Consider the following 11,056-nt stretch of genomic DNA (forward strand, 5'->3'; position numbering starts at 1 on the left):
TAAACGAGCCAAGACTGGGGAAATATGGTGGTGTTTACGTGTCCCTGTCAGGAGTCGGGCTGCAGCGTTCTGAGCAAGCTGACGACGAGAGAGCAGAGCTTGGCTGATACCAACATACAGACTATTGCAGTGGTCGAGCCTGGATGAGAAGATGTTCTTAGTTTTTGCAAGGGCCCTCAGCTGAAAGAAGCTGGCTCTTACAGCAGAATTTATTTGTTTCTCAAATGAAAACCTGCCATCTAAGAACAGAGTTTTTCCAAAGGGCCAAGGTCACCCTTTAGAGAAGAACGAGGGTCAGAAGGTCCAAATAGTTCAATCTCAGTTTTTTGATCATTGATATTCAAAAAATTCATTACCTACCGTGATTTTATGTTGTCAAGGCAATACGTGGGACTGTCCACCATTTGGAAGCTTCTCAGATGAGACGTGAAATGTCTTCAAGAAGTCCGGTCACTTTTCTTTCCAAGTTCCTCAGATTTTAAAGTTTTAATTCTCTCTGTGGTCATAAAAGTGGCTTTTTGACCTTGATGCCCTCTGATGTCAGCACTCCATCACAGCCTTGTGCTGATTCTCTCAGTTGTAATTGTGGCTGTGTAGCTGCATAGGCCTGTGTCACCTTCTAGTGTCAGCAGAGAAAAAGTGATAATGAAGCATTTCATGTCACTGCCATCAGTTATCTATGTGCTACACTACTCTTAGTTATCACAGGGCATTAAGCGATACAGAACAGGTTCACGAGGACAAGTATTTTCAGCTGCCTGTGACCACTTCTCATACCACACTCACATATGTAAACACACACTCACTCACAAATTCCATCGGCTGCAAAGAGCTGTTAAATTGGGTCAGAGTCCTCAGTGTTCTCCAACACGGCAACACATTTATATCGGTGGTCTCTATTTGTGCCGTCCGCTCTAACAGAAGGTTGCCTTCCAACAATTAAGTCAGCTTTACTAAATAGCTTTTGATTTGGTTGTGCTTCACACTCTGGGGTCCGGGAATCATTTTGGTTGGACTAAAGAGGGTCATCTTATGATGTGCACGGCATGCGCCCTGTACCTAAATAATTTATGTAATTTACTTTATAGTGCTTTTCTACCTGATCTGACCTCTAAAACGGTTGTTTTAGAGAATCAGTAGTTTGGCCAATAAATTTGAAGCCTTTGCATCATTTCTTCATCAAATTCCTAAAAATAGGAATTTGATGAAGGTGATCTCTGAGGTGAGGCTGGAAGTGAAGGAGGAATGATATTTCGCTTGTCACACTTGCTCCAGGTGAAAAATCAGCAGGCGTACTGGCACTTGTTGTGTAGTTTATTACAAATGGTGACAAACAATATGAAGGTATGAACAGAACAGATGTTCCTCTCATACTGTATTACCAGAAAATAACAAACACTGCTGCTTAGATGAACATTTATTGACTAAACTGTCCTTGGCACTCCACAACATTTAACAGCATATACCAATAAATTACCCTCTTCGTGTATCTATCATGCCTATCTTGAGACTTTTCTTTTGCACTGAGATAAGAAAAATAAAAAACAATATGCAGTTCTTAAAGACATAAAGACCTGGATGGCCGCTAACTTTCTGCTTCTTAATTCAGATCAAACTGAGGTTATTGTACTCGGCCCTGAAAATCTTAGAAATATGGTATCTAAGCAGATTCTTACTCTGGATGGCATTACCTTGGCCTCCAGTAACACTGTGAGGAACCTTGGAGTCATTTTTGACCAGGACATGTCCTTCAACGCACATATTAAACAAATATGTAAGACTGCTTTCTTCCATTTGTGCAACATCTCTAAAGTTAGAAATATCCTGTCTCAGAGTGACGCTGAAAAACTAGTTTATTACTTCCAGGCTGGACTACTGCAATTCATTATTATCAGGATGTCCTAAAAACTCCCTGAAAAGTCTTCAGTTAATCCAAAATGCTGCAGCAAGAGTCCTGACAGGGACTAGAAAGAGAGAGCAGATTTCTCCTGTTTTGGCTTCCCTTCATTGGCTTCCTGTTAAATCCAGAATCAAATTTTATGTTGATAATATGGAATATTTTTGGCAATATACTGTAAGCATTCCATTGTTTAATCAGCACACCATTTTGGCTTTAGTTTTTCTCCCCTGTTTTTTCTAAATACCTTCCATCTCCCTTTTAGCAATATGTTGTATATATTTGACATATTTACATTTGAGCTAGCCCCATTACTCTGCGTCCTGTGAACATAGACATTTTTGTCTGGCTTCTGTGTCCTCAAAGGTGACCTTCTTGTTTCTCCTGGGGTCGATCCATGAGTTATGTATGACCACATTGTTTGGTGTAGGGTCAGCTTCAACAACAGACACCACCCTCTTCTTCATCTTGCTCTTCAAAACCTTTTGGAACTTCTGCCGGGTGAAGGCGTAGAGGAGTGGGTGAAAGATGGTGGTTCCATAGGCCATTACCAAGAAACCCAGGCGGAGGCGATCAGTCAGATCACTGGGTCCAGTGCTGAGGATGATGGTGTTGAGTACAGTTATTGGAGTCCAACAAAATAAGAATGTGGAAATGATGAGAAGGGACATTCTGAAGACTCGTTTCTGCCTCTCCCTTCTCTCTCGATGACGCTTTACTGCTCGTCTTAGTGCAATAATGACAGACACTGATGCCCGCATGCCCAAAGGTGCATTTCCACCTGCCCTGACACCTGTACTGCTCTGTGAAACATCAGTTGACTCTGCTTGTGCTGCAGTGCTAAGAGAGATGGTGTTTTTGCTCTTTTGCTTCTTTTTAGGTAAGTTGTTCTGAAACCGTGTTCCAATGCGAATGTTAAGAGCCTGAAGAATCTTGTAGTAAGTCACCAGCATTACAACAGCTGTGAAAAAGAATATAGGAATCTGTGCTAGCAGGTGATAGTACAGACCCACCTCTGTGTAGTACTCATTTGTATGAGGTACAGACACCACTGTAGTCTGGTTCAAAAGATATGAACTAGATCTGATAAAGAAGCCCACTTCCATGAATGGAACGAGGAAACTGAAAAAGGATAAAGCCCAGATGGATCCCAGCAGAACCACAGCTCGGCCCATTGTAAGCACACGGTTCGCTGGACGTACTGAGATGTCATAACGGTCCACAGTGATGGCTAGGACATTAGCAGCAGTTGCTACACTCGTGAAGGAGACGCACGCTTCATGGAAGCAGCACATCATGGCTGTGTCCACCTCCAGTGGAATCAGGATCACCACAGTTGTCAGTGGGATGCAGCATACGCATATCTGGAAGTAGAGACGGAGACAGATCATGTCCCAAATGCAACATGTTTGATTTTTTTCTCATGTATTGGTTAAAGGCAGGCTTAATGAATTTATTCTTTATTTTTTTCCTCCAACTCCAGTTTTTATCCCTCGGCTGTAAAAGGCTGATGAGTTATTGTTGTCACCCTGCCGACCGGCAGGTGAGCGGGCAACCAAGTTTTTGAATCCGATAGCTTAAGAACGAAGCCGCATAGGATTGTGAAATTCATACCATAGGCGCATCTGTTAAACATGTCAGATGAGCTCAAATTTCAGTGACCTCGACCTAAAGGTCAAGGTCAGAGGTTTGGTTTCCTGAAAATCCTGTTAATGCAATAAGATAAGAAGGAAATCGTATCTATCTACTAGGAGGCTGAGGGGTAACTCTGGCAGCTACCAGTATTTTTAATATGCATTTCTGTTAACTGTGTAAGTTTTTTCCTCACAGTGTTGTTTGGTATTAATTGCCTGTATTAACCTTGGTATACCTCTACTGCTATTGATAAACAGGAGTGGGCAGGAAGAAAAGAAACGTAAATATGACAATCAGAACTGTACACAGCCAAACTGGGGAAGAGTTTTTGATAAAGCCTCTGCAAACCAAAACAGTTTACATATGGTTTCATCTACCTGCTCAACAAAGGGTTCAGTGTCAACTTTAATTGGACAAAATGTACTGCTGCATTCAGTCTCTGAACCTATTCACTTGCTTCTAGTAACAAGTTTGTGTTTTTGCATGATATTTAAAAATATGGTTTTAACGAGGTTAGTACATGGGATTATTAAAAATACAGTATTGTTAATGGGCTCACTATGATTCATCGCATCCGCTCCACCTGCAGGGTCTTCCCCTGTAGAGTTAAACAACACTAGAAATGCCTCTTAGCAGCTGACTCTGATAGTGTTGTTAGTGGAAGCGATGACCACAGTGGAGGAAATGGCGTTGGCCTTCCTCAGAGGTCATTGGGCGCTGGAGCAGGTAATGGCAGTGTGTGCAAAAATAAGAATGAGGCTAAAATGCAAAAACAAAAAAAAGGAGAAAAGGCACATTTTTGTGTTCCTCACTGTCATGTTCGCACTCGGTTTTTTATTATCTGCTGTGCTGATATTGCTTTGGGATGATGCCGTTTATGCCTTTCTGACACATGATGGTTTGAATAGGAGCTCTTTGTTGGATTACTTGGGTTACTGATAAACCAGTTGCCTGACACAGAGAGCACGTAGTGTAATAAATGCAAGCAGAGCTGTGAAGCTGTTTTTGGCGCACATCCCTACTCACCAACACATCAACCACATGCAGGTTCATGGTGATGATGTTGGACACGGAGCTGATGAGGTTCTGCTTCATGCAGTAGAGGATCAGCACAGTGAGGTTGGAGCTCAGACCCAGAATGATCTCCAACAGCAAGAAGCCTGTCAGAGAAGCCTGTCGACAGAAGGACAGTGTAGGACATGAGGACGTTTCACTGAACATTTTGTAGAAGTTAAATTACGTATTTTTTATTTGACTGTAAGCAAATATCCTACAGCTGTGTAATATTACTAATAATAGTCATAATAATCAAATGAAATTGCTGGTAAAAGAAACCGATGTGGGAAGACATCAGATGTTTAAAAACAATAATATAATTTTCTTACTTAAAAGCACCTATATTAGAAACATTTAATTAAAAATGTTAAAGGGGGTCACAGAGTCTCTGATCTCCTTTTGAAGTTCATTGAATGCAATCTAAGACATGTTTTTAAGGGTGTAGCAATACCTGAAAGCTGATGGGATATATTGCCTCAGAAGAGTTCATGTCAAGATCAGATGGGTCAGCAGTGTCAAGCACAGTCGTGTTGCTCATGGTGGCTGCAGACATCAACACTGAGGACGTGTGCATTATCTTGATAGGAGGAAGAGGCCTGAAGAGTAGTTTGCACAAACACAGACTGTTCAGAAGTGTGAAAGCTTAGTTATATGAAAGATTTGTTCTAGTGTCATCAAAGCGGCAACCTTGCAAAGGACACTGCGCTTGGTTTTTAGTGAAGAATGGATCGTCTATAAGCACACAGCTTTCTCCTTGCGTGACATTGCTACTCCAGGATCATTTAATTCCTTTGTGCTTGTTGAAAATCTAATTTAAGTAATGTATACTTCACAGTGGAAATCGAGTTAAAGAAATCAGTGTTAAGCTGTCATAATTACAGATACTGTTATATCTTCAGAACTGCTTGCATGTCTTTTTCATGATGATTATTCGTTGTCTTGCAAACATCAGAAATAGATGGGGTAAGTGTTAGGGCTGGGCAAAACGATTATTTTCCTAATCAATGAATCTAACGATTAATTTTTCAATCCGAAGCAGAAGCTGCTCCTGGATCCCATCGTTTGAGGTGCTGGTGCATAGCCGTAGTGCTTTTATGATAGGCCATTTCCACCTTACAAAGCCGGCAAACGACTGAATCACTTCCTTTTCTGTTAAAATATCCCCATACTGTGGAACTGCATGTTTGGGTGGAGTGATTTAAGTCGACTGCGGCTGCCTCACTCATGTTGCCGCTACTCGTTGCCGCCATGTATATTTTGAAAGTGACGATGCGTCGACGCACATTTTTTTACGTCGACGTAATCGATTACGTCGACACGTCGTCCCAGCCCTAGTAAGTGTGTGATAAGATTTAAGACTGAAAGGATCATTCACCAGCATTTTGAAAAGGGTACGGTAAAAACCAAAGGTGGTCTTTGGATAGCTGCAGTCAGACAGGAAAGAAAACACCGACCGTCAAATACATGTGCCAATGGTTAATGTTAGGGTAGTTTGTATTGGAACATTTCTAAGACTCCAGGAGGCTTAAAATGATTTTACCAAAGTGGAACTGGACACATGTTTGTATGAACAGCAGTGCTGTAACCAAGAAAAGCATGTCGTTATTGGCCAGGTGTGTGAAGAGAACAGCCAGTGACCTACTCGAGTGTTTTTAAAAATTTTTTGCAGTTACTGTAGTTGTTTTCCATGTTTACAGCCACGCTCAGTGAAAGTAAGGTTTCCATTAGTGTAGCTGTTTAATATATAAAATATCTATAAAAACATTTATGCATATATTTTTTTGCTTTGAACACACGTTTTCATTGGTTCCACTTACACCCAGGTTCTTTAGGTTTAGGACTTGTAGTGTTCTTGTTGGGAACAAGTCAAATGTAATCGTCCAAGACTGAGATATGTGGTGTGGACTCGAGGTTTAAACTCACCACTTCCTCCTAGCAGTGTCCTCTCCAGCTTAGCAGTATTAGAAGCATGTCGGACCACTCCACTGTCTCCGGACTTGGTAAAGTTCATTTATTTCATCCATCTCTTTTGCAGCTTTGGATGTTCAGGTTGAAATTCTACACACGATGAAAAATCTTCCACTAGCTCTAGCTTCAGGGATACTGGTTTCAGTTATCCAGTGGTAAAAGTCTGTGCAGTGCACACCCACCCCTCTTCGGGGTGCATGTGATTTGCAGCATTAGCGCAGTGAACTAACATCAATGGCGTCTTTCATGTAAAGCTCTGTCCTGTCATTGTCCGTTGTACTTAAACTGTTGCCTCCAGTGTCATCTCTGCCTGAAAATGATGCCAGCAGCAAAACAATCCTCCTCTCTGCTCTGCTTCCAGCTTTTCAGGACATATTCAGCTTTTGATCTTTGGAGATTATGAAAGTCCCGTTAGGGGCTAACGCACCTGTGAGACTTTGTCAGGTTCTCACGTTCTGCACAACACTGAAGGGAGACAGTGGAAAATGGGGGGAAGGAAGGTTGTTTGATTGTTGCTCTGAACTTTAGAGGCCTGTGGTCCAAGGGCAGGGAGTGTTGCACCAAGGTCAGCACCAAGATAGTCGCACATGCACACAGAGTCCTTATATACCAGTCGGACTGACGGAGCCCATCCACAGATTTATCATTCATAGACTGGAAGAACTGATTAAGCAGAGAATTTTGCCATGTTCCTCTGTCATCAGGATTTTCTCCCCCTTCCTTTGTGCTGCTCCTCAGTCAAATTCCATATGACCCTAGGGAAGGAAAAGGTGAAATATTTTTAAGAGGAAATGTTGTCCTCCTGGTCTGGATGTCACATCACATCTCTATCATTTAACTCAACTGGTTGATCATCGTCTAGCACATGGCCTGGTCCCTCTGCCCTCTTCTTCATGTGCACAGTCTGTGTTTAATCAGTTTTTGATGCCTTGCCTTTTGTCTTTGATGGTTCTCATCATGTGGTGTTCACAAAATGAGTGCTGAATACTGTGAGCTGGTTCTCTGTACACGTTTGTACGCCCTTTACAGTACAACCAAGGCGACTGTTGTTGAGATTTGGCACTATATACATAAAACTGAATTTAATTCACGTGTATGAAACGACACTGATGGGTGTCCCAAAAACAGAGCACACATCGGTTTGTCACCACATGACTACATCTGAGCTTAAACTGTCTAGTCTTAATCGGATCAGATAATTCCTGATAGAGATCCCAATTTTCCTACAGTTGAATAATTGAACTTTGAATGAATTCAATTGTACTCACAAAAAATCTAATCTAAAACCAGAAATGATGGCATCATACCAAGCTTGGTCCAATATTCCTCATGTAAATGTAGGATCCATACATTTCCGAAAACATTACTGGGGCCAACGGTGCATGCGCCATTTGGATTATTTTAAAAGATTAAAAGTACCCAACTGTATAAATCTGGTGTCTTCAGGTAAATCTCAGGTACATCAGTATTGTTGCACATTGAACACATAGTAATGCTGACAGTAAGTGTTAGCTGCAGCACATCTGTGTGCTGTCAGCTCAGACTTTTTGTCAACACATTTGTCCCCAAGCAGAGTTCAACACCTTCATTTGCTGTAGTGTAATTTTAAAAATGCCCCTTTAAATAAAACACTAATTTTGTGTTCTCAAACTCATATTATCTGTGACATGATAACGTTTGTCCTGCTGACCTCAGCCTAAAGACGCATGTAAATGAGTTTGGTGTTGTATCAGTGTTTTGTTGTGTGAAAGCCCGTCTCCTCAGGGGGCAGCAAAGTCGCTGTGTTTATCTTGTGAGAAGTGTTTGTTGCTGCTTGCCAGCCGCTCATTTGGTCTAATTATTCTCCACTTGGAATAATCACTGCTGGAAAATCGTGACTCACAGCTCAGCAACATGTCAGCACGCTGTGTGTGTTTATCTAAAAATGAATTCCTTTTACGGTGCAGCACATTCACATGCTGTCAGAGCAGCACTATATGATGATGATGCCGTGCATTAGTTTACCTGCTGAGATCATCTCTCAGTGATCCTTGGCTCTGTCCGAGTTCTTCATCCTCAGGTGAGGTAGTGCAGTGGCCTCAGGTGATGAGAGTGTGTGAGGTTCAGCTCAGTAGTCCGTCGTGCAGCGATCACACTGTTGAATCCTTTCTGGGTGGAAATGTGAATGCATGCAACTCCAGAGAGAGAGCGAGGGACTGGTAAGACCACAGCTCTGCCTCCCCCTCTCTGCGCTCTGCTTCGCTTCTCTTTCTGTCAGCCTGTCTCCGTTTCTACCTCTAGTAGCCCATCCTACTCATCCACTACTCCCGCCCCCTCCATCACCCCCCACCATCAAACCATCTTTTCCTGCTCTTTTTTTTTTCTTTTTGCACCTCTGCGCTTGACTAATTGGACTCACAAAGCAGACGCTCTCCTAATGTTTTTCCCACTCTCATGCTTTGTTTCTTACTGCACTGTATATGTGTTTTGAGCTGCTTGTAATAAGTCTTGTTTCCAGCATGCAGGAGTCATTGTTTGTTTCCCTTTTCTTCTGCGCCATCTCCCCATAAGTTTGTTTGCCCTCATTAAAGAGCCCAGATAGGAAGCAGTGGCCATGACGATACCAACGACAGCATCTTTACTGTCAGGACTTTGGCCACTCCTCCAGTGTTTGTGTTTGCAAAGCACCTGCCACCTACCCGATGCTGCATGCTTAATTGTCCCGATCTGGCTACCATTCGAGTAGCTGCGGTGTTACCCTTATTGCTCGCCGTGCGTATCTGTGGTGTAGCTCGCAAGTGCACTAATTAGAGCTACTTGTCATTGGCATGGCAACAACAGCACCACCAGACAAAGCCAACTCGACACGTTGGATCAGAATTCAGATCAGGACCGTGTCTGTTTTGTGTAGGGTGAACATGATTTTTCACATTTTCCTAGATCTGGCTGCTGCTCTTCATCTGTTTATTCAAGAAATGTAACAGGGATGATGGTCTCTGTAGTCCACCTGTTCTCAGTCACATCAGGTGTTTAGCAGGAGAGAGATGGCCGACCCCGGGGTTATGAAAAGGAACTGATGACAATTAACATGAAATGTGAGAGAGAACAATGGAAGGAGTCCGAACACAGACATTTCTGCTCAGTTTAAACTCTTATGCTGTTCTAAGCACAGCAGAGTACATAAATGTAGTGACACATATCGTCTCCACTATTTCAAACAGACGTGCACATTGAAAGCAAAAGTGTGCTTTGAGGAATACACAACCAACTTTGTGCTTAAGCGACAAATGACATATTAATAGACACTGACGCTAGGCTTCAGAGGGAGAGTCTCATTTTCATTGCTATGAGTCCAAGCTTCACACATTTGATTTACAAATAGTGCCGATGCACAGATACTTCACACACAAATCCAACAGTCATCACTGAACAACTTCAGAGCTCGCTCCATCTTTCAACCTATACACACATTTGAAACTGCAGAAGAAGCAGATAATCATTAAATAACATCCAAACATCTCAGATCTCATTGCTCACACAGTTCTTCGGTATCAGTGACCCCCCCACACACACACACACACGCACGCCACACGCTCAGCCACTGTTTCAGTTTGTTTTGTGGTGAGGTGAAGTTTGCAGAGACCAACTTTATGCTAGTCGATTTTTCGGACTCTCTCACTTGTGCAGGGTAATAAGAACAAAATGTTTATTAATTCAGCGGTAGTTTTGTGTGTGTATATATAAGAACACCCACCTGCCAAATATACGGTTCTTTAAGTAAAAACGTATTCAGATTAATTTCACAGGTAATGAATTTCTTTTTGTCTCCGTTTGTAGCCAACATGTTTTGGTTTTAATGTCTATTTATTTAAAATGCTAAGGATGTATCAGGGAGAGCTAATACCCAATTTGAAAGATTAGAGAAGATCATTGACATTGTGCCTTTAAGCAAATAGACAAACAGACGGACTAGTTGTGATAGCCTTCAGTTTAGCAGCTGCACAGTCTCTGTACTTCTTTATACGTCCTGTGTTTACAAAGATGTTTCAGGCATTCTTCTTTTTGAAAGCTAAAAATAAAACTTCCTGCAGAGCTGTCTGCTTTGTGTTACAACACATCTCCTTTTTTATCAACAAAGTATTTGTCAGAGAATCTTTGTAAGTTCAGCTTGAAGAAAGTCATTTTGTCTCCTGTCCTGTTTTTGTTTGGTATGTTTGACGTTTCACAGTAACAAATGGATCCATTTCTCAGTTTTATTTCTATTTCAATGCTTCCCTTTGTCTTTTAGTGAAGATGTGAGCTGACCTGATAAAGGTTTCTTTTATATGATCTTGTTTGTTTGCTTATCAGGAGGACTTTGAGTATGGGTTCATAAAAACTTTGCTAATCAGCTGAAACATCTGCATAGAAACAGATTATTTCAGCTTGAAATTTAAAGTTTCTCAGTCAGCAGGTCATCGTGGTCTAAGGAGCTTGGAAAGAAAAGCGTCTGGACTTCTTTAAGGTTCTTGAAGACGTTTC

At 41.8% G+C, this 11,056-nt stretch overlaps 2 protein-coding genes across 2 annotated transcripts in view; one reads left to right on the forward strand and one right to left on the reverse strand.

The window, feature by feature from the left end:
• cog5 (component of oligomeric golgi complex 5) overlaps positions 1 to 11,056 on the forward strand; it is a 77,816-nt gene that overhangs the window by 15,446 nt on the left and 51,314 nt on the right. The window lies entirely within an intron of this gene.
• LOC116311117 (G-protein coupled receptor 22-like) lies at positions 1,994 to 8,795 on the reverse strand. Its single transcript, XM_031728148.2, has 5 exons — positions 8,561 to 8,795; positions 6,512 to 7,311; positions 5,040 to 5,184; positions 4,559 to 4,705; positions 1,994 to 3,261 (listed from the first exon to the last, which is right to left on the reverse strand). Exons 3-5 carry the CDS (start codon positions 5,160 to 5,162, stop codon positions 2,209 to 2,211), a joined length of 1,323 nt encoding a protein of 440 aa, XP_031584008.1. The 5' UTR covers positions 5,163 to 5,184; positions 6,512 to 7,311; positions 8,561 to 8,795; the 3' UTR covers positions 1,994 to 2,208.

Source organism: Oreochromis aureus, linkage group 17 (assembly GCF_013358895.1).
Source record: "Oreochromis aureus strain Israel breed Guangdong linkage group 17, ZZ_aureus, whole genome shotgun sequence".
NCBI lineage: Eukaryota > Metazoa > Chordata > Actinopteri > Cichliformes > Cichlidae > Oreochromis > Oreochromis aureus.

What these genes read in the sequence shown, in the direction of transcription:
- LOC116311117 (XM_031728148.2), bottom strand. Translation starts at nt 5,162, where the DNA reads ATGCACACGTCCTCAGTGTTGATGTCTGCAGCCACCATGAGCAACACG. An exon ending in TATATCCCATCAGCTTTCAG is followed by an intron (nt 4,706 to 5,039) that starts GTATTGCTACAC and finishes TTCTGTCGACAG; the next exon opens with GCTTCTCTGACAGGCTTCTT. An exon ending in TGCATGTGGTTGATGTGTTG is followed by an intron (nt 3,262 to 4,558) that starts GTGAGTAGGGAT and finishes CTCTACTTCCAG; the next exon opens with ATATGCGTATGCTGCATCCC.